Genomic DNA, 24112 nt, shown 5'->3' with positions numbered 1-24112 from the left:
GGACATGCAATTTAAAAATTATTAAATTCTTGAATAATTAAGAGACCTATAGTTCAAGGGTTGCTTTGTCTTTTCATACGTGGTGCTGCTTCATAAAGATGAGTTCTTTGTGGCCAGTCAAAGCATTGCAGTGAATGGTCATGAATTTTGCTGTGACAAAACAGTATTATTAGGATGGTTATGAATAAATAGCCCTATCCATTTTCATGGGAACAAGCTTGTCGTGTGCAGTCCAGCCTTTTGTCTTTGTCCGTTCCTGACTGAGTCTCAGATAGTTTATTTTTCCTCACGGGCAGATTGATGTCACGTCATTTCTCATCTGTTCTGACATCTATATCTGTGACATTTCTGTTAATGCTCATCACAAGTTTCAGTAGCTCAACAGTGTTGCATTCAGTGAAATCCCAGTCATTGGTTCAAGATTTAATTCAGCTCTGAAAAAATACGGGATTCTTTGAGCTGCAGTTTGTCTCGGTTATGATAACAGGCTTGGCATTCAGTTCTTCTCAAAACTCAGGTCCCAAGGGGATTTTGGTACTGGTTTTGGTTTTGCATCTTTTTACACTGCATTTTGCCACTTCAAAGTTCAGATCCCACATTTGCTATCCATAAATTTCACTTTTGATATATTAATGCACTAGTCTCTGGATGACATGGCTTTTTAGGTCTTACAGAATGCAACATAAACAGCGCAGCAGAAGAAAACAAGGGGAAAAATATTTCCTTCATACTAGGTGATTTAATTTTATTTTTTTAGGGGAGTAGTTTCAAGACCAGTAAGTTTCTGAAAATAAATTATACGTTGTCTTTGTTTTGGTTTAATTGATACAGACACATTCGAGAGAGACCAGCAAATGCATCAGATCAGGGAAGAGTGTAATGTATTTTCTCTTTTTGTTAAGAAAATGCTATTAGCTGTATTCAGTAAGTGATCTATCAAACAGGCCAGACAAAACTTATCACTTGGAAAATCAGTTATGTTTACTGAGTTTTCAGTTATGATTAATCATGTATTAGATTTCCAGCAGTGGTAATAAAACCATAAGAAGTTGTTACTTTTTGGAGGTAAATAAGTTGTTTGCTATCAGTGAAGCAAGCAGATTTTATTTTAGTGGTGGGAGTAGTGAGAGCTCATGCTGACAGTGAAGGCTGTAAATAAAGCTTTTTTGACATGGACTAATGCCTCTACATTCTATGTGAAGATACTGTTTAAATGGATAAAACCAAATTTATCAGTGTTTTTTTTACTCCCAGCAAGCATGTGAGTGCTGAGTACCATCAGAAACCAAGGGATTTTTTTTTCTGAGACAGTCACAGTGAGGGCAGCAGAGAGATGCATATCTTTATCCCTTTCCTTCACAGTGCATTTATATCAAGCCATGTCACAAAACAAGCCCCAAGTGCTGTGAGCCTTCCCATAGTATGAGTGCAGGCATCCATGAAAACTATCTTTTGTGTAGTGGCATTTTCTCTGAGAATGTAATTTTTTTCATTCATGTGTGTTATTCCTTTGAACTCTGCATGAGCACTTTGGCTGAACTTGACAGAATTATATATTTGGAATTAAATGCCGGTGATTTCTTCCCCTTACCATGCAGAGTTTTGTCATAAAGCATTTCGGACAGAAAGTGCAGCAGACAGTAGGTTGTTTGCCCTTGACAACAGAAGTGCAAGTTTATTAGGTTTTTAGCCAACTTGGTTAAGGTTTATTTTACACACACTGTGTATATGTCCCTTTGCTTTTATGTGTCTGTTCCCCACCCCCAGAACATGCTGGTTAATTCCCATTATATTAAACAATTATTATATTATAATTATGTTTTTCTAGATATACAGTGATATCTTGTGTAATCTGAACTGCTATTCAGAACGTTCTCATTAGGGTGTAGGCATCCTGACAAGCTTTGGCTTTACTTAAAACACCCAGTCTGAAATTTGTGTTTTTTCAAAATTTTGAAAACTTGTTCTTTATTTGCAATAGCAAGTGAGGAAAATCTTCTTATGGCTTCTGCAGTGGGGGCTTTGATCTCAGTCACCTCAAGCTGAACGTTTTAACAGCTACAATTTTTTTCCTTTTCGGTAGATGCAAATGGGTTGGTTATCTTTCATCAGTCTCATTACTTAAATTGAAGTGCAAGAGCAGTTAGGGTGTTGTGGAAGGGATATGCACGCAGGCTTGCATGCCAGTCAGGTTTCCGTTAAGGGAAGAGTCAGCAAAACTTGCGTTTGATTTTTAAAAATACTATACTTTCTCAGGTGTACATTTCTGCCATTGCAGTCTGAGCTAACAAATGAAAGAACAAAACACACGGGCATGATGTTTGTCATGATGACTCTTAAAAGGTGTCCTGTCTACTAAATGCAGGTACTGTAGATACAACCCGAGAGTTCTCGCATAATGGCTGGCCAGGGAGAACTCATTCATGAGCAAAAAGGAATTTATTCCTTTTTAACTTCTGTTGCTATAGAGAACCTAGCCAAAGAAACATACCACGCTGCATGTCTGAGTTCCATTTTCAGAAGGGAGTTAAGTGCCCAAATTGGGTTTTTTTGTGTAGCTTTTCTGGCTTATGTATCTGTGATGGTATTTGTTGCCGTTTGTCCGATAGGTCAGCTTTTTTCAGCTGACAGAGTACAGCACATTTCATACAGAAGGGGCGTCCATAAAGGCCACTATATCTGAAAGCTGGTTTTCACTGGAAAAAGGAACATCTGTTGACTTCATTGTATGTACTCCATTTCTGTGCTCAGCTTTCAAGAATAGTGGGTAGGGGCTTTGACAAAATTCCTTTGCTTGAACAGGATATCAAACAGCTTCTGCAACAACTGGAACTTGAGCTTGATATGATTTCAGAAGTCAGAATTAGCAATGTGATTTTGAAAGCACAGAAAAAAAATTTATGCAACTGTGGAGTACACCTGTGATATGCCCTGTTTCAGTGTCTGTTGAATACATTGATAGAAAGTCTCTCATTAAATTTGGTAAACTTTGGATAAAGGCTTCAAGTAAAAAAATCCCTAAATGAAGGAAGGCTCTGTGTTTCTGTTACTAGTGGAGCACTGTGCCCCACAACAGACATAGGTGCTTACTTTCTTTGACTTCATGCTCTCTTGCTAGTGTTTTGCTTTCTTCAAAATTTAGTATTTTCTCAAATAGAAATGAAGTCCAAAATTTTTTTGGCATTTTAGTTTTCAGAGGCACATCTAATTCTTCTGTACCCCATGGCTGCTACTCATGAAGTCAGCAGGACCTTTGTCTCATTAGGAAGAGGAGCGTCTGGCTCTGAAACAAAGCTGTTCCAGCCGCATGCTTTGGCATTTAGGGCAGGACAGAAATTGAAATGGTGTCTGTAAAATATTTCTTTGCCAATCACAAATAGGGATGTGTTCAGTATATTGGAGGTCAGATACAGGAACAGTGAGATACGAGTAGAGTCTAGCAGGCTTTTCTCTGCACAGTGCCGTGCAGCAGAAGCAAGGAGTTAGACTGCCTTTAGCTTGGGGTAGTATGAACCTTAGATGTGATTCCAGATGTCACCCTTACCTGTTGTGTAATGTTGGCACCCGGCACAGCAAGACAAGGTAGATATTTAAAAGTTAGAGCAGAAAAAAGAACTACGTGCAACACACTGTGTCCTTTGCTGTTGGTAATTTTAAAGTAGGAGAAGATGCAAAAGAAACCTTTCACAGCAAAGGAATTCATTAAATTGACAAAAGCAACAGGGTATGAAAATGCATGTGATATGTAAAGTTACAAAATGAATGGCTTATTTACGACTTCAGCTGTTTTAGTACAGCATTTTGCCCAACTTCAAATTGTTCTAAAAAGGATTAGATATAATTAATGCTGTATGACCTCCTTTTTTCTTCTTTTCAAAGAATGTAGAACTGTACATCTAATGAGGACCCCTGAAAGGACCATTATGTCCAATTGTCTCAATTATGCAAATAACACTGATATTTTAGCAGAAGGGAGGGGATACTTCAAATTAAAAGTTTCAGCTCCTGCTTTAGCCTTTCTGCAGTGCTGGCATTTTTACAGCAAGTACATCCACTGTTTGAAGAGAGGAAAGGAGGTTTAACAAATTGGAGATTTGGGCACTATCAAAGTAGATTTGTTGTGCCTTGTTCCACCATGACATGAAAATACCCTCTGGGCAGGGAGATGGGTCATGAGACTTCTAAAGGATTACCTTCAAAGGGAGTCATGAGATTGGTTTGAACAAAGAAGCTGCTCACATGCTTATCATATGAGATTCTCTTCTTAAAGTGGTGGAAAACCATCTCCTTGGGAATTCTCATGAACTTCAGAGAGGCTGGAAGTCCTAACAGTAAGATGAATGAGAAGTCTGAACAATAAACAGAAAGATGGGACAGAAGCTCAGAGTTAAATGCAATTTATTTATTCTAGATGTAATTCACCTTTCCAAACTCTGAAACACTTCCCGTGAAAAGCAGGTAGGACATGATTTTAAATTATTTTTTGTTTCGTTCCTGATCATCTTCTGCTTTGCTACCTTTTTTGTCATCAATATGCATAACTGAAATTTGCGCTGAAGAGCTGCACAGTGACCTATGATTGATTGGAGAAAGATAATTCAGTTGAAATGACAGTATTCTGATTAGACTACTTCCTAAATTTCTCATTTATTTTGAAAGATGTGAAACCTGAGGTACTAATTGCAGGAAGACAAAATGAGTTTTCAAATCCAAAAAAAGACGTCTCGAAACATTTCAAAATCAGAAAATTGTTAACTGTAATAAGATGTAGAAATGCTGGCAAAGAGAGATTAGGTGAAAACATATCTTACATGTTTCTGTGTTTTGGATGCTTGTTTAGAGCTACCTCTGCAACAAATGGGAATGGAATTCGAGAGTTTTTTTGGTTTTGTTTTGTAGGTTGGGACTTTGCGTTGTTTGGGGGCTTTTTTCAGTTTTCAGAATTAGCCAGTAATACTTTCTGGAGTTCACCGTTGGCAACAAGCTTTCTGATAAGCAAGCCTCTTTCTGTGTGTGTTTGTTTCCAACTGAGTTTATCAACATCCGTGGTAGGTCAGGTATTATGGAAGTCTTAGAACAGAAGAGGGCTTAAATTATGGTGGTTTTGCTTACCCCAGTGGGTGTTGCCAGTAAAGGGGGTTTCCTAGTGAAGGGCTGGTAACAAACATTTATAAGCAGCCCCATCCCATTCGTATGAGCAGTGCTGCTGTTATCATTTGGAGTAACGCATTTCTGTCTTAAAGCATATTGGACTCTGAGATGAGAAGTCTCTATGAGAACGCGCTCACCAAGATCCAACATGATCCCTGAGTACTCATGTACCAATCTTTCAAATGATTGAGGAGCCAAGGAAGCTCAGTTTTGGCCCTTGTTACCGCCTAGCTCTTCACATCGTACCTCCAAAGAATGACGCTCCCATCCACTCTTCTGTCATTCCTACTTTTGCTGTAGTGCCGTTGTGGTCTTGAGGAGGGACATCTCGCAGTGACAGTAGCTCCAAGAGGGGCTCTCCTTGGATTCCCCTATCGAGCCAGAGGTAGCCATGAGCACAGCTTCTGGCCTGTTCAAGTCTTCTCCTAAATCAGGCTTTAAAATTTTTATTCCCCATTTTGGTAATGGATTTAATCCAGTAAACTGAAACCTTTGTAATAATTTTTCCCTACTATAATTTTAATTCAAATGGTAGACCGTGGCTGACATTTTAAAGCCAATATGTTAATGAGTTACATATAGTATTTGACAACTGTAAATGATACTGTGTATCCATACAAGCAGAGTATTTCCTGTGTTGTTTCCTGGATTGTATGATGATCTGTTGAAGCTAGATGTATTCAATTCTCTTCAGAGAACAACGTACTGCACACCATGGAAAAAACGTCCAGGAGCGTCGCTGGAGATACTGCTTTCTGGTTCTGTGGTGCCTGTTAATTCTTTTAATTCACAGCTTCAAGGGTTTTAGATGGGTAGGGACTGAAAAGAAGATTGACCAAATTTTCTGAAAACTGTTTTTATCTGTAAACTCATTTGAAATCTCCCATTGCCCTCACCCTCTGTGATTATTTTAGTCCTGAAATACTCGAGTTCTCAGGAAGTTCCCAATGAGCTGTCAGGTATATATAATACAATATTTTAAACATACATATTTAGCATCTCCAAGAAATAATTTAACCCTTGAGTTCCAATGCTTTCATAATGATTTCTAAAAGATTATAAGGAATAATTTTGTGCAAACTCTGCAGACCAAGAGTTAAATTAGCTGCAAATTCTTCATTTTTTGAAAATGACAGAAAGCAGCAGGGTACAAAATACAGGTGATGGTGGCATATTCTGTTAAAACTTACATGATGGCTGATGGAAAAGAATTGCTCTACTGGGTGTAAAATTAGCCACAGCAGGTTGCAAATTTTTAGCAGCTCAAACTATTTGTTACCTTTTCTCAAGATATATATTTATTCAGCATCTCCAGATTTTAGAGACTTCTGAGATATGCATATATTGTATATTCTGAGTGTAGAAATTTTACTTTGTAGTAATTTTAAAGTGTATTTTACTAACATGCCTAGCAGTATGCCTTCAGTAGTGGCTTTCTTTCACCACATTTTGAAAATGTCAGAATAATAAGTTCTCCAAACCTACCTGTTCAGTGCGCTCTTGCACTTCAAGTAGTGCTACTTAGAACTGACAAACTGTCCCAGATAAGTAATACCTCACAGAACGTGTAGTAATTCTCTTTAAATGTTTCCCATTTGTGATTTGTCCTATTTCTTAAAGAAAAATTATTATAAGGTCTCAAACCATACTATTACATTGTGTATGAAAAAACAGTATGTTTAACTGGCTTATCAGAAGGTTTATAGAAGTTATCTCTGAGCTAGTAACTATTAACCTCTTGTATCAAAGAAGAACATATATTTTTAACCTTTTTTGAGACAGCACATTTTTGATAATTTCTACTCTTATAGTCATTATTCTTAATACTGTGGACTCAGATGACCTAGATCTCTCTCAGAGGCAATATTCTAGTCCCAATCAATGTTTTTTGCATCTGCATTGCTAAGTCCACGTTAGACTTTGTTTGCGTGTATAATTAACATCTATTGCCACAGTTTTCTAAACCACAGATAACCAGAATTAAGCACGTACGTTGTTTAAGCTAGAACTATTCATAGGCTTAGTTTTGTTATGAGGGAAGTACCTTGTTATGTTGGTCATACGTGTTGGCAAATTTCACAAAGGAAGATCTGTGGAGGGTGTTAAATCACATGGGTTTTTGTGATAATAGCATTTTTCTATTTCAGGTCAGAATAGCCTGTGTTAAAGGTTCATAGTGCAGAGTATTTCCCACATGCATATAGTCTGGGAGCTTCCTGACTTCCTTTAAGACCATACCTAGCAAAGGGTTTATGTTAGACAGGGCAGGTAATTGTTACAGTGTGAACATCATTCCTGAGCCTTGTCGGAGCTAGGTACCAGCATCATCTTATATCTTCAAATAGGAATTTTTAACAAATTATCTTATAGAAGAAACTAGTCCTTACCAGGCTACTTTGGCTAGCATCGTGTCAGAGGCTGCTTGCTGACTCTCCCTGCTCATCCACTCTTCTGTATTGGGCCTCCTGAGAGTGGTTAGTTGGATGCAGGGGTGACTCCACTACCCATGGGTAAAGTTGCCTAGCATTTCCCATCCTAGCATCTTGGTTTGTGTTTGTTATAACTCTGCCGCTCATTATCTTGGAGTAAAACAGGCTATACAGAGTCTCTGCAGGCTGAGGTTTTCTGGGGGGGGGGGGAAATAACAAACAATTTTTCCCGCGGGCCGGAGTCTTTGTGGGGGTGGGGGGAAATCCAAAACAGATCTCAGAAAGAAGACTAAGTAGTACAGATACTTATTGGTGTTCCTCATCTCCCTAGCATCTAGAACAGAATGGCTGAAGGCAAGGGGAGAGTTAGGCAAGTTAATGACAGAACTGGAATAGGTAACAAATGGAGATTATACATTATTGTTAAGATTTCTTAGAAAATCTCTTCCCTGAAATTCGGTGCAGTAAGGGATGGGGACGAGCTCTTGCAGGGATGGCTTTTACTACCTTAAATTGTGGTAGGTATGGAGTACAACCTGGTCAGTGAGCTTCTTTATGGATTCCACACACCAAAAAAAAAAAAATCTCCATTGCAAAACCACACAATGTATGTTCTCCGCAGGCAAGCGCTGAGCCAAACTACCCTGCTGTATGCTCTGAGTGGTTGTTCAGTTGCTTTATTTTAGTTGCATTAGCTGTATAGCTGTATTAATGCTGGGCTGTGCCCAAGCAGCTGTGTGTGCCCCTCAGCAGGGTGTCTGAGCTCATCCAACACACTTCAGCAATGTGCCTCCTTGGACTTCATGCTGGAGCTGGGTGTATCCAGCCATGTCAGAGCAAGCCAGCTCTGCCATGGTGTTGAGGCTATAGCTGTTTTTCACATCTCTGAGCCTCTGGGGGAGAGCTCAGTTTCTCTAAGAGATGCAGCAGAATTGTGTTAGCTTTGACAAGAGCGCTTGTTACTTCCTTTTGCAGACTGTCCCTAAGTTAATGAATGTGGAGAGATCATTCCTCTTGTTCCAGCGGATGTTTGCCGTGTGCCTCACCAGCAGGCCAGGAACACAAAGCATAATGAAGGCACGAAAGCTTATTACAGCTCTCTGTGCAGCATCCCACTACTTATTGGTTCCCACATCATCAGCCGGAGTGATTTCTGGCCTTAATTTGAGATAACAACATTGCTTACTGACACTGTTGCTCTGCCTGTTGTGTGTTAGTCTCAACCACAGAGCGAGTACTTCCCTGACAACGTGGCTACAAGAGCATGGGTTCAAACTGAACCATATGAAACATACACTGCGATGAGAATAAGAATTTTCTTGAGGAAACAGACTTTTATTTGAAAGAATCTTATAACTGGTATACATCTTACAGTATTGATGCTGTACTTATTAGCAAACAATATGAGAGATCCTCTTTCTATGGGATATTGTTTGGTTCTTCATATTCTAATAATTGCTAAAACTATTATCAGTTGTACAAATAACTATGATGTAACTCATGCAAACTAGGGTTTTGGAAATTTAGTTTAGATTCACAGGCTGTCACTGTGTTCTGTAGTTGGGGACATGGTTCATAGCTCTGGCTCCCATGTGACATAATGTAAATTTATAATAACATTATGGTTTTATGCCCTGTATTTCTTAGTAATGAACAGCTTTTCAGTAAAATCTTAGTAGTTCACAAGTGGCTCCGAAATTGGCTATTGACATTCGTCACATAGTTCGGAGTATGTTTCTGCAAGCAAGAACACACTTATTGGGAGGACAGTTGTTCTGGCTAGAAGTAATCACCTGAAAAGTTTATTAGTTGGGCACTTGGAAAAGCTGTTCCTGCAAAGTGAAGAAGAATGATGGATAGTGCCATTGGGATGTTGCATTTCAAGGCAGCACAAAATAGAAATCTTTATAGTATCATTTCTTAAGCTCCAGATATCAGGGATTCTCCTGATATGATGACTTTTTCTCCCAATTGTTTATTGGGCAGAGTTCTTGTTTTCTCTCCAGTAACAGCAACTCAATATGATTACCTTCATGGCATTTACAAAAGTCTCTGGACTTGTTTACACAGCTAATGGACTTGTGCACACACCATGCACACGCTCATAGGGTAAATGTCATTCCATCTCCAGATCACATCTTTCTCTCACTGTCTCATCAAAGAAAAAATCTCTTTGCTCAAATCTGGCATAAATAGCCCAGCTTAATTCTGTAGAGCATTCCAATTAAACAATTGAGCGGCACAGCTGAGATTTGACTTGCCTGGTGATACCACCTTTTGCAGCATTCTTCAAGCTAAAGGAAGATTACCAAGAAATGTTGGTAAGATGATGTGAACAGAGTTACAACTGGATGTTTCCATAAATGACAATAATCAATCCACATCTTAACAAGATGTTGGTGAAAGTAATTTGTATTATTCCACAGATGTGAGCTCTGCTGCCCAGCCAACTCCATTTTTGTATTATTCTGTGGTTGATTTAGCCTGAACAGCTTTGTCAAACCCTGTATTATGCATGACATGCATTCATTTGGTCCCTTGCCTACTCCCCCATTGCATCTGTGTGCCAGGCACTGTCTGCTGTGTCTGAACCCTGTGCGTGGCTCAGTGCACCAAGCACTGCTCTTTGCGTGCCGGCTGGTCTGCTGACCAGCTGTGCCTGCTGCAGGCGAAGCCTCGCTGTTGTGCAGTAGCTGGGGAGCGTGCGCTAGGGCTCCAGGTGCTAGCGGGTGCTCTCTAGTTGCAGGATAAGGCCAAAACCCCTTTCCATCCCGTGACCAACAGGTCAAGCATGCCGAGCCATGCAGCAAAGACATGTGTCCCTGTTGCATGGAGCATCTGTCATTGGGGATCGTGGCAGTTGAGAGGGCTGACTGCATTGGCTTTAGGTCTGGTTGAGTTTGGACTGTGGATGTGCTCGAATGACACTACGGCTGTCATTCCTGCCCACCTTTCACCCCCAAATTGTTTCACTTCCCTTCCCTTGGTGGTAGTTCTATCATTATGGTCATTCACAGATGCTAAATACTGCTGTTCTCCTGCAGAGGTATATGGCAACTGAAATTCACAGCTTCTGGTGGCACAATGGCATGTAAGAGTTTGTAGCATGATGTTTCAGTGGTTTTGCTCTCCTGTGTTGATTCCCACCCTGGATTTTCACCAGGGGTGCATTAATCCAGAGTCCACCTGCTGCTCTTGCATGAAGCTGCTATGAAACAGAGCTGTGGGCTCTGAAATTCAGGCCCAGTACTTATTCATTGAATGGTTGGTTATATATGAAGTGAAACACATAAAATTTAATGTTAGTTTAGCACCAAACTGGAATTGTCTGTGTGTAGTGGTGAGAAAAAATTTCTCTTCAGTTGCTGCATGTCTGCAGCCCTAGATGTGCATGTTTCTCATTAAATAGTGTAGTTCGTTTGTGATAGTTAAAGGACAGCTGGTCTTTGTAGAGCTAGTTCTTGTGTTTGTTAACAGCTGTAGTAGAAAGGTGATGCTTTCTTTAAGGTCCTGATTTTGTTGACTCATGATATACAGGCCAACACCACTGATTTCTATTCCTTGATGCAGCAGGACCTTCTGCAGGAGGTACCTTCTTTTAATGCTGAAGAGAACTAACAAATCCATAAAGTGGCATAATATAACACAAGTATTAATTAATACTGTTCTCGGCAACATACTGATTTCTAGGCTGATGACCAAGAATTAGCAGTGGTTTTGTTTTGTTTTGTTTTTATCATAATGTAGGAGACCCATTGTCAGTTTTCAGAAAGGAGAACAAATATGCCACTGAACATCTGAAATGTGTTTTTTCAAAATTAGATTCTAAGTAGTACATACATGATTTGCAATAATAAGCAGGTTTGTACTTCACTGCTCTCAACAAGTTGGGATCTTGCTTTTTTTGTGTTTCATAGAGGTGAATGGCAAATGTACAGTGTTTTTTAGTGCCATAATCTTGCTGACAGCAACTGTTTGTCTGACAGCCTAATACTCCCACTGGCTGTTGGTCTGAAAGCTGTAGTTTATCTGTCATAGTCCTCTAACAATCTGTTCCAAGGCTGTTAAAAAGTGCTTATTTTTTTCAAACTCACAAGAGACAGTATGTGTACTGATATTTTTCCTCAAGAAACCAAATAAATTTCAATCCAGAGAGAGAAATGTACAGAATCTGAGCAAATAAGTGGGGAAAGTGCCTGTTTTCTGACAGTGAATGTTTCTGCTCAAGTATTTGCACTGGATTATAATGAAGCTTTGGTTAAGCAGATTAGACAGACAAAAGCAGTGAAACTTCAAAGGCTGACCACATGTGCTGAGGTTTTATTTCCCCGATCTATAATGCCTCCTAATAAGCCCGAGGAGTATACTGTGATGTCCAGCTGGAGTGCCCATAGTGACCGATGTCTAACAGGGTTTTTAGGTGTGAGTACGTAAAGTGTTTTTCAATTCAAAGGGATAGATAACAGACCTCCTATGAGAGGGCTTTTAAGAACAACTGCACAGCTGGGAGCGCAACTGTATTGCAGAGCTCATTTTAGATACCAGGATGGAAAAGCTCCCTTCCAAACACAGGTATTAAGTCTGTGACTTAATCCAGTGGTTAACTACGTGTTTTTACATGAAGCACACAAAACAGCAAAGGAAACTGTTCTTTGGTAAACTACAAGGAATAAGGTAAAGCAGTATTCAGTTACATGGTGTAACAATCCAAGTTATTTTGATATTTCTAGCTTGTGTTTTCCAGTATTCTCTGCAGAACTGTTAGATGTGCAGCATCTCTTACCATATATTTGTATCTTGAAGAGTGTTTCCTGCACTGTGGGATTGATTTGGGCATGTGTGTCACTAAGTCGAGGAGTTATCAAGGAGAGACCACACAGAAGTCTAAAATTTTATTGGGGGGAAAAAAGTTAATATGTTTAAAATATATCAAATAATAATAAAATCAAAATTAATTAAAAATAATTAAAAATTAAAATATAGAACTTAACAAGTAGATAAATGGCATAATGTCTGTAACAGGTTCCCCTTAAGCTCATTTTATAATATTGAAGGGCCTAAACTAGTATGGTGTGTATAAGCATGAGTAACAGCATTGGACAGTTGTAAAACAGCAATGAATTTGGACACAATATGATTTGGGATTAATTTTGAAAAACTAGTGTAATTCCAATCAAATAGACTGTTTTTTGGGTTTCTGACTATTTTGAACAGCCTGAATACCTCTGAATTAGCAAAATCTGGTTCTGAACAGGTAAACACCATTTGTTTGATGTAACCAGCCACCTCTGCATACCACAGCCCCTCATGGGTCTCCTGCCTTGGGTGTTTTTCTCTGTACTTCTCTAGAACTGCGTCTCAATAACTAGACTCTGATGCTATAAAACGAAAGCATTTTCTGAGCTCTGTTCATAATAATACTATTGGTAACACTTGTAATCTTTTAAAAGCCTTTGCAGAAAGCGTATAAAAAGAACCTTTTAAATACTTTGGGAACAAAGGCTTTTTAGGTTCATTTGAAGAAGGAATGTATGGAGTTGAGAGAGGAAAGCTGAGCAAGTCACACAGCCTTCAGATTTTAATTTAATATGCTCTTCCTTCAAAATTGCTACATGATCAAGCTCTTGATTGATATGTTAAATGCCTGAAATATATGCCTTGTCTTTCAGGAAGCAAGTAATACGGTAAGCTAGGTGAAGCTTTGTCTAATGAGTTCTTAACTCTTCCTTGCTCTGTGGTGCTCTGAGCACCCAAACTCCTTTTAGAATGAAATTGGGTGGTTCTGCCTTGGTAAATCAGTAAGTATATTGCAGTGGAGAGCAGAAGGACAGGATCTCCTGGAGCACTGACTGTCAAGGCATTCTGGCTCAGAGGCTCCTGAAAGAGGCAAATGTTTACGTACCCAGACAGATTATGGACAGTTTTTTCATGAAGTAGAAGCCTGGGTTTGCAACTTATTTGTGATTGTTTGCAGTGAGGGAACTTCAAGTAGACTCCCATTATTTCAGATATAATGGAGGAAACAAAGAAACAAGACAGGAACTAAGAAGTCAACAAAGGAACTTCAGAGACAGCTCTTGCCGCACACAAGAAAAAGAGATGAGCTGCCACACCCTCTATTCATTGTGCTGTAGACCGTGCGGCACTCTGGGGGCTAGTCCAGTCTCAAGCTATTACCAGACAGGCTGACAGAGCGTTCATCCGACAGAAATGTGCAGTTGACTTTCTTGAGTCAGGAAATCCGCAGGGTTTTTAGTTCTTTCTCTAGGAAAGGCCCATTTTTGTGGTGTTGTTGTTGAAGATACCCTGAAAGTTCTGATGTAGTTTTTAGCTTTTGTCTCTGCAAAAATTTCATTTCACTTCCCCAGAGGAAACTAAAGCAAAACATAGGAAATTTGCTTGCCACCTGAAAAATGAATTAAGACACAATTCCCTGTTTCAAACTCAGAAGAAGCAGGTTTCATCAGCAAGGCAAAGTTATCGTGTCATCGAATCGTGAGTGTTTCCTTAAATTTTTCATTTCTTTAAAAATTAAAAGGCTGCTTTTGAGTTCGCTTTATAAAATTCACGACTAAATGGTGCTTTCTTATTGCAGTCATGCTCCTTTGCCTTGTTGATGGTTGCAGGGACAGAGAAGGCCTGGGGTCTCCCACTAAGAACCCATGGAAAACTCTGGCCTCCAGCTATTTCTGGACTCGCTCCCTTCAGTGTTCCCAGACTCAACTGGACTGCATTTCTGCAACGGACTTTTAACCGCATTGCACAGATCTGTGATTTTGTTCTAGCATGCCTGCACATTGTTGTTTTTAAAATGGCTGTGAGCTTAGTCTAATTTCTGGTTTGCAAACACAGGCCAACATAATCTTATTTTGTCTTCAAGGTTGCCTTCCTCCTCCTGTTTCACAGATACACTATGCCTGAAGAGTTTGTACTTTTTCTGTCAAATGTTCTTTCAATTTAAGGAACGCCTCCTCCTGAGACACAGCTCCTTAAGAGTAAGATGCCTTAGGAATGGCTGGAACCTGATTTACAACAGGAAAAAATGATTTTAGGAGGGTTGTTAATCAAGCAGGGAAAGTTTTTGGGAAGCAATTTCTCCATGCAAAGAACAATACTGAAGTGTTATTTGGAGTAAATACTATTCATCTATTTATGTCACAATTTTTGCTGGTTTTCTGTGCTACTTTGAGTCTATTTACAGTTCACTAGAATAGGAAGAAGCAGCTGCATTTTTTTGGTAGACCTCCAGATAAACATTTTAACTTTAAGACCAGCATCTTTGCGCATAAAGGTTTTTACACACATTCAAGGTTGGAATTTTATCCAATTCATGGAAAATTCACGTCACCTGCTTGCTATATGAATGGATGTATCTGGTGTTTAAAAGTGATTTAATGAATTAAGTGCTTGTTTTTAAGAGCAGTAGCTGAAAATAGAAGGCAAATGTTGCTATATCTGCCACACAGAAAAATTTCGGTATGTTTCTTCTTTTTTCTCCCTTTTAAGGGTCAGAAGGCTTGGATAGAGAAGACCTTTTCAAAAAGAGAATGCATCTATGTAATTGCCAACAACAAAGACAGTAGCAGGTAACATTTAAAATATTTGCTTTGGCCAACAGGAAAGGTTAACACTGAAGAAATTGGGCTTTATTTGCATTTGGACATCTGAAACTGAGACGTGGTTTACTCACTGCCCTTAAAGGGAGATGACGGGAACAAAAGTGCAAGACATGCTTGCACTCAAATCTGTACAGAACCATGAGGCGTGTCGTACAGAGGCAGTGAATTCTTAGTTCCTAGCTTTGCACATCAGAGCATGAGTTCACACTGAATTCTGAAAGCAAGGATGTGCACAGTGAAGCAAGTGGTACCATTCTTCACAGTTGGTATGTCACTACCAGTAACAATACTGTATGGGGGACTGGAATTCCTAGTCCAAATATTAATATTACTGCTACTGCATGGGCTAGCTAAATTGCAGTCCAGCTTGTTTGGATAACATGACAGCTAGCATGTGACATTAAGCTGTTACGTCTGAGTAAGACACAGGTGGTCACTGCTCCTGTTCTGCATTCTTCCTCCTTCCCTATCCTTTAGCCTAGAACAGCTTCCCAGTGTGTAACAGGAATGAAGTGACATTTTTTACCTTTGCTTGTTAAGAAGCACCTGTGTGCTGACAATTCTGGCATGTTTGTATGCAAATACAACAGATATGACTTAGGAGAGGTGTTTCTATGGTTCTTTGATGGTCAATTGAAAATCCAGTTTCTGATTTATTATATTTTTTTCCAATATTGAAGATACTGTAATCAAAGTTGCTTCAAATTTTAACTCACAGGTGCTGCTGTGGACAGCTCATTAACCAACATATTCCACCTCCTCCAAGTATAACAGCTAATAAAAATGGAGAAGAAACAAAGCAAGTGGAAGCTCAGCCAGAGAAATGGTCTGTCAGTAAACACACCCAAACGTACCCAACTGATGCCTACGGAAACCTTGAATTCCAGGGAGGAGGACATTCAAATAAGGCCATGGTAAGAAGCATAGGCTACTCTTAAGTTACTCATCTGGTATGTTAGCTTAATAGAGATGTTTCAGGATTCCATCTCGGTGTATAATCCATTGAAATCAAAGGGGGTCTCTTTGCTGTCTCAGAAAGGTGTGGATAAGACGCTCAAAAATAAAAGAAAGAGAGAGGAAAGGCAAGAGAAAAAACTTAGGAAGCACCTTGTAATGTCTCGATGAAAAAGCTTCATTGAAGTTACAGTTGGTAAATATCAGCTAAGGAGGCAGCTGCATGTATTAATGCCCAAGATACCATCTCTTTGTATTAGATTTGTAAGACAAATAACCCAGCATGGATACAGATTTTTTCCTAAGGTTCGAAGTCTAATAAAAATATAAATTAATCTTGCCTTCCTGAAAGACAGAGCTGGAAAATGGTCTGTTGAGTTTTCTTAGCAGTGGGAGTAACAGCAAGTCAAGCTTCTGCAAAAAATCTTTCTGTTCTTCATCTCTTCCAAACAAATCCAAACCTAGCTTTGTTTCTTTGCCCATTTGCTTTCTTATCTCTGTGCTGAGACTGACACTTCAGACAACCAAGTTGCAAAAACTTGCCCAAAACATGTGGCAGAGGTTGGTGGTTTTTGATTGTTGTGGTTTGTTTGTTTTTAAAGCAGAAATAAGCACTATTTCATAGTTTTCTTTGATAGAGAGGTGGTTTGAAAAGAAATAACCCTGGTGGAACTAACTGAGAAGAATGCAAATCATTGCTTTGGAGGCAAAAATACCTACATCAACAGTGAATGGGATAAAATGTAACATAAGCCTCCTATTTCTCAGGAAGGTTGTTGCTTCTCTTTGGCAGTCAAACCAGAGGTTTTAGGAACAATACAAAGCACATTTCAGTCATTTTAAATGCAGATTTATAGTGAGAGCTTATGATCACTTGATTGCAGTCCGTTTTGCAGGTGAAGAGTGGAAAGTGGAGCTTTTAAAATTCATGAAGTGAATGGTAAATTCTCAATAGCAAAGTGAAAGATTTCAAACTATTTTTTTCTAATCATAAGCAGCAGAGAAATTTAATAATGTGTTGCTTAAAAATTGTAAACCTCTATCTTCAAGATGGAAGGCTTAATATAACCATTCTTTGCTCAGTCAGTAGACAATTTACAGAGCAGATGGAGTGATAATGTTATACGTTGCTCTTTGCAGTATATCCGTGTGTCGTATGACACTAAACCAGATTCTCTGCTGCATCTCATGGTAAAAGACTGGCAACTGGAACTGCCCAAACTCTTAATCTCTGTCCATGGAGGCCTCCAGAACTTTGAAATGCAACCTAAATTAAAGCAAGTATTTGGAAAAGGTCTGATAAAGGCTGCCATGACCACAGGAGCTTGGATTTTCACTGGAGGTGTTAGTACAGGTAAGCAATTACCAGCACTTTTAGTTTACATAAGAATTCATTGATGTTTGTTCACTAATCTTTCCCACAGGCAGATTTAAGTCTACATGAACGAGTCATTAGCCACTAGACCAAAAAAGGAGCACTGTAATAATTTGTGTTAATCTCCTACCCAGCCCAGACCATAAGATTTTTCTGGGTCAATATCGATTTGCAATACTCAGTGTTTTCCCTGAAAAAAAATCTCATCCTTGTTTTCAGTAACAGGGAATCTGCTACTAGTTATAATACATGTTTTTCAGTGGTTGGTTATCCTTGTAGTTAAGAAATCTCCTACTCCAAATTTGCCTAGCTTTAGCTTCTTACTGCCTTTTTTTTTTTTTTTTTTTTTTTTTTTTTGTACAAAGATCTTTCTGTTACTAAAAGTATATTTCCTGCCCGTGTTTCCATACACAGCACTTTTGTCAAACTGCACAGGCTGAGTTCCACAGAACTTTCACACTAAGCATGTTTTCCAGTCCCTCAGTCATTATCACCCCTCTGCTTTGAACTCTCTCTAGTTTTTTAACAGCCTTCCTGAATTTTGGACACTGCAATTTTTGAGACAGTGCTTGATGAAGCTTTTAATCCCTGAAGTAAAACATCCTGTCTGCTCCGTTTGACAATGCAGCCAAGGCCTGAGTTAGCCTTTAGGCTGTGAGAGCTGTCTGAGAGTTAGTGATCAAATGATAATCCGCCTTAAATGCCATGTTCCTGAGTCACTGTCTCCATGAGATCACCCACCACCACACATGCACATGCTCTGTCTTGTAATTATATAAGGTATTTGCTCTTAAATGACTGTAAGTTAGCAATCTTGAAACACAAACCTGAAGTTCGTTGTAAATGTCTCTACTTGAACACATTGCAATCTCCTGTTTGAGTTTTCCTCCCATCTTCTGGCCACCTGAAACAGTTTTAGGTTTCTGTGTTTCCTTTTTGACATTATTGAAAACAATCATTTGTACACATAGCACTCCACATAGCTTCACCAGGATGTTTTTGGCACTGTTCCTGGATTCTGTCAAAAAACCAGTGTCTGATATGACGTCCATAATTTGAAAGCCTTGTTGAAGAATAGCTGTTTTGATTATTCCCTGTATATTGTTACATTTTGAGACCAGTTGGGTTTTAATTGGTTTGTTAATATCAGTTCTCAGTGATCTTCAAAAAACAATTAGGTGCAAACTTTCATTATAATATTTCTATAAAAATATCTTTATTTAGCTAAAATAAATCTTTATTTCAAGTTATTTCTCTGAAAACTATGTAAGAATGAATTCCTTTGACTTTGATTTTACGACAGAGGTCTAATGTCTTTAAGGGAAGGTGGTGATTGCTGTTCACAATAACTTTTAAGAGAAAAAATATTTCTTAGATATAGGGTTGGGTTTTTTTGCCTGCTCAGACCCCAGTGATAGCATTCTGTGTGTGTTTAGCACTGTGTACAATGAATAATATAATTCCAGACAATAGTACAGATTATACAGTGGCAAATTAAGTAACTGGGTAAGTCTTTCAAAGACATCATCAAATTCAGAACAAGGATGTGAAAAGGCAATAGGATTTACACACAACTATTACAGGATAAAAGCATGGGTTTGTCTGCATTGCATGTTCTGTTATAAAGTAGAGATACCAGTTTAGTAGTGAATGCAATCCAGAAAAGCAGGTAGTTCTGAGAGGCAAGAAAATTCTGTTGTTTAGTGATCTCTCAAAAGTGCCAAGAATTAATTAAATTAATTGTACCTATAGGTGTCATTCGTCATGTGGGAGATGCCTTGAAAGATCATTCTTCCAAATCCAGAGGGCGAATATGTGCCATAGGAATTGCACCGTGGGGCATTGTAGAAAACAAGGAAGATCTGATAGGAAAAGATGTAAGTCTTTAAGGAAATCCTGTGTAATGAGCAATATCAGCTGTGTGACAAAAGACACTGTTCACCTTTTTGGAGTACTGATATTTTCTAACTGTTTCTAAAGCACTGTTTCTAAGCAGCCTAAGAGCTGAAATGGAACAATTTCTTGAAGAAAAGCTGTTATTTAAATATACTTGTCAGGTTGTCACATATGACGTCAAAGTAAATATGGAGCTAGCGTGGTTTCCTTTGCTCTCGATAGTAGAGACATCTCTGTGGTGACAGAGTTTTAGGTCTTAGCTTCAGTGTGTCACAGAGACGCTTCTATAAATCATGTAAAGGCCTTTATGTGTACAAGACAGACATTTGCTGTAGATGAGTACTCTGCAGTGGCCTATAAATTACTAGGAACTCCAAATTATAATATATCTTCTAATGCAGTAAGAGTTTTGTGTGACACCGTGTGTGATCAAGGAGAGTACATTAATGAGCTTAGGGGAACATGCAGGAGTGTGCATGGATGTGACTGTCATCCTCCAAAGAAAACACTGATGTGAAGAGTTTAAGTTTTGAATGCAGAAGGAAGCTCCATTTCTAATTCTCCTCTGTTTTTGGTTATAAAGATCTACTTGATTTGTGTCCTCATAAGGATTGTACTTATGTTGGGTGGTGTGGGGGATTTCCACATTTAGTTCTGAGTTCTAACCTAGGTGCATCTATGCTTTTGACACACAGGTAACACGGGTTTACCAAACAATGTCAAACCCTCTAAGTAAGCTCTCCGTGCTCAACAGTTCCCATACCCACTTCATTCTGGCAGATAATGGTACACTAGGTAAATATGGAGCTGAAGTAAAGTTACGACGTCAGTTGGAAAAACACATTTCCCTCCAGAAAATCAACACACGTAAGTACAGTGGGGCAAACTGTAAAGGTAACATCTTAAAGGAAGGGAGGAAAGAAGGGACTAAAATACTTCAAGGTATTGAAATTAAATGCTTCTTCCAGCTCTTTCTAGCAGGAATTTGATCAGGACTGTGTGACTAAGCTAGAACATACGCTGTCTGATAAGCAGAGAAAGAACCCACGTCTAACAGCACAGAAAACCCAGAAAAGTAAGGATTGCAAAAAGGGAGGAAGGAAAGTTGACAAATAATAGTGAGGAGAACCTTCAAAGAATTAAGAATTTAAGGAAAGGGAAATGTAAAGAATTTGTGCGTTTTCGGCTAGAATTCATAAGCATCAGTAAATACACTGAATGGGGTGATTTTGTACCTTTCCTGTTAACAGGAGTCGTGTACAGCTCAGTGTTTTCTGATTCCAAATGTTCATACTAACATCTTATTTTCTTTTTTGTATTAATTTATTTAATTTGAAATATCCCATGCAAAATTCTTTGATCTTCCAGATAAGCTCAGCTGGGGTTTTGAGTTTTAATGAAACCATTATCAAGATAATTTCACATCAGTGCTTTCATATTTAGAGTTTTGTGCAGTTTTAAAATTCCTGCCAGTTGTTACAGCCTTTCTTAAACAACTTTCTAGAATTCTTTCTGTCATTACTTAGAAAAAAATATTTTGAAAGACATTTTTTCATTAATGTTTTTGTGGAAAAAATTATTTTTTTAAAGATTAAATAAATTTTTAAAAAGTAGCTGTGTTTCCAGCAACTTTAAAAAAAAAACAAAACAAAACCCCACAACAACAACCTAATTAAAAATGGTCCAAAAAGTTAATAGACTTTGAATCCACACTTCAAGTAAGAGCTACTGGAGAATAGACATCAGCTCTACCAGTTGCCTTTCTGACTTACAGATGCCATTGTAACCTGTGTAGGTACATAAGGAGAACCAAACATTCAGAATGACTGTTGCATTGAACTCTACAAAAATTTCTAATAGGCTTTAAGTGCTCTTATGAGTAGAGCAGAAAGATGAAGTAGAGCGCCAGGGAAAGCTGAAAGGCACAGTTAGAGATCAGCCACAAGACACCTAAACGATCTGGAAAGTCTGCTGGCTGCCTGCCGTAAGCTAAAGAAGTGAACTCACCAAAACGATGCTCCTTGCCTCTGAACATGGAGAAAGTGTCGTGCACCGTTGCCCACAGACATAGAAATAGCTAATATTAGCTGTGCTTTATTGATCTTTGTCTTCTGCAGAAGTGCTGGGAAAGCTCTAACACTGTAAGAGGGAGCACTGGCTGGGCCCAGAGGCAAGCAAGATGTTCTGTATCATTCCTTTCAATGCCACTGGGGCTGGGGATGTTGGTTCTGATTTCAGTAGTGTTTGGTCATTTTTTTGTCATGAGAAGGGCAAAGTTGGGAATACACGTAGGAATTCTGTGGAGGGCTGCAGTTCATATACTAGGAACAACATACAGGGAGTTCGTTCGTTTCTTTGTAATCACTTCAAGCACAGGCACCTCTTCTGGAAATCTTGGCAGGAATCGCTAAGGATTTCATGGACACATAGGCTGGCCCATGCTCTGTGACTCCTCCTCATCAGAGTTGGAGCATACTGACAGGAGAAACTTCTGCTGTTATTGTGCATGGTGTCCTTGTTCTTGAGAGCGGAATGAAGGTTGAAAATACAAACTCTTTCACGCATTCTCAGCTGTACAACAAAGTGCATCTTCTTTATAAAGCACTGGTCATTTTACAGATTAAGAACTGAATTCAAATGTTCATAATTGTGGGATTAGTCAGCCTTCAGGTAACGTTTTGTCCTTCATTTCCCCAAGTATCTTGTGACCAAGGCTACTGAGACCATGTGACCTGTGGGCTTCCCTTTGTCATCCTATGCCTGGAGATCACAGTGAGGCAGGGACAGCAAAGGGATGCTCAGCTGTCTCTTCCATCGGCCAGCCATTTCAGCCTCATGATAAAGACACTAATTTCATATTTTTTGTCTTAGGAGAAAGCATAGGTATATGTCACCTTACTGAAGACTTCCTGTATGTAAGCAATGAAGAGTTAAAGCATCAAAGACGCAGTGGCTGGGAGCTATCCAAGTAACAGCGAAGCTAATGAAGTAATAGAATCGTGTTAGCTGTTTTATCTGTACATGGTGTCTGTCAAAAGAGATTACAAACAATTCACCAACACTGAGTGAATAAATAATCGGTATGGAGCTGATACAAAAGCAAGGGCAGAGAGACATCTTACTCTTTTCCTTTTGGGGCAATGGAACAGGATATGGACATTTTTCCTAGTGTTGGCCATGAAATTACCATCATTTTTCATAACTGCTCTGGTTTGAGGTGATGCTGTAATGCAGAATTCACATCCACTCATAGTACCTCAACCTCTTAAACTAAGTTTCAGTGACACTTCTTTTTTTTGTTTCTGTTCTTCTGTTTTTTTCAGGGCTGGGACAAGGTGTTCCTGTAGTTGGGCTCATAGTGGAAGGGGGTCCCAATGTGATCTCCATTGTCTTAGAGTGTCTACGAGAAGAACCCCCTCTCCCTGTTGTGATATGTGATGGTAGTGGACGAGCATCAGATATTCTGTCATTTGCACACAAGTATTCAGAAGAAGGAGGGTAAGATTTTGAGATGTTCACCACAGCTGTGTCTTGCTTGGGAGGACAATGTAGGACTATATGCCTTGCTTTCATTAAAGCTTCATTAAAAAACACCTCAGGGACAAGATGCTACTAACAGGGGCATCTGTTTGTCTGTTTGGTCTTAGTCCTGGAGTTAATGAGTAGAAATTATTACCACTTGGAACGTATTTGATGGACCATTGAAATAAGTTTGCTCTCAGCGCAACCCACTGTCATACAAGCTCCATCAAAGTTTGCGCTGCGATAGCTGATGCTGGCTTGGGTATTTTAGAAGCAAGGAACAAGTGGTTCCAAATAATTACTCTTTTTCTTATGCCGGGGCTGAGATTGATTAGTGCACGTGTTTGCAAAATTTGTACTCTCTGGTTCTAGTGTGTTGTGTGAATAAGCTTCATTCTCCAAGCGTGCCAGACCACCTGAAAAGATGTTGGGCTTCCTTCTATTCTCTTGCTATCTCATGCATTTACCACACCCAGTGGTCCTTTGGGCAGTGCTGCCTGATGTCATGAACAGAGTGGAGGATGTTGTCTGGAGCATTCTGCTCCACAGCCCTCCTGTCCATTGCCCAAATGAATCTGTAACAGTCACTCCTAGTCCAAAGTTTTCTGGAATCTGTTCTTTTTATGGCTGGTTGTCTGCCCCTTTGATAGAAAGTATGGTTAGTTTGAAGAAGATACAAAGCCTATACTAGCAGCATAAAGCTCATCTGCTCTGCAGAGTAAAAGATCTGTCCTGACAAATACTCCAAGTGGAAGCAGAGTATTGCATTTTTAATTTAAAACATTGCTTCTCCAAGTCAAGTAACATACATTCCCCACTGTCAATTTTACTATCAGGATTTTATCTTTAGTAGCCAGATTCAGGCAAGAACCTAGTATATTGTCTTGATTAGGGTATGGCACACCAATCTTACACTGAAGAAACAGTCTATTGCCTTGACTGAGGCTGGAGCTTAGCTTGGATTTAATGTGAAGCAGACAGCTAGTATTGTCAAGCTGTGCTGATGTTATTTGCTGGATTGGGAGAGCAGCTGTGATGCTGGATTTTTTTTATGTTTACACATAGTATATATTTAATCCTACCGGCAGTATTTATGATTCAGCAACTTTATTTTCCTTTCTGTCGACCAAGCCTCCTTAGATTAGATCAAACTTTCCTTCTTTTTT

General features: G+C 39.1%; 1 protein-coding gene across 1 annotated transcript in view; it reads left to right on the top strand.

The window, feature by feature from the left end:
• Positions 1-11918: 11918 nt before the first annotated feature.
• TRPM1 (transient receptor potential cation channel, subfamily M, member 1) overlaps positions 11919-24112 on the top strand; it is a 46310-nt gene continuing 34116 nt past the window's right edge. Inside the window, exons 1-9 of the mRNA XM_010076008.1 lie at positions 11919-12002; positions 13250-13264; positions 14176-14397; positions 15087-15166; positions 15918-16113; positions 17294-17507; positions 19281-19405; positions 20120-20291; positions 22748-22922. Of these exons, the coding sequence (XP_010074310.1) occupies positions 11919-12002; positions 13250-13264; positions 14176-14397; positions 15087-15166; positions 15918-16113; positions 17294-17507; positions 19281-19405; positions 20120-20291; positions 22748-22922 (1283 nt within the window). The remainder of the gene's footprint in view (positions 12003-13249; positions 13265-14175; positions 14398-15086; positions 15167-15917; positions 16114-17293; positions 17508-19280; positions 19406-20119; positions 20292-22747; positions 22923-24112) is intronic.

The sequence above is a fragment of the Pterocles gutturalis genome, unplaced genomic scaffold, assembly GCF_000699245.1.
Source record: "Pterocles gutturalis isolate BGI_N339 unplaced genomic scaffold, ASM69924v1 scaffold7858, whole genome shotgun sequence".
NCBI classification, from domain to species: domain Eukaryota; kingdom Metazoa; phylum Chordata; class Aves; order Pterocliformes; family Pteroclidae; genus Pterocles; species Pterocles gutturalis.
This window is presented reverse-complemented; position numbering and strand designations above follow the sequence as displayed.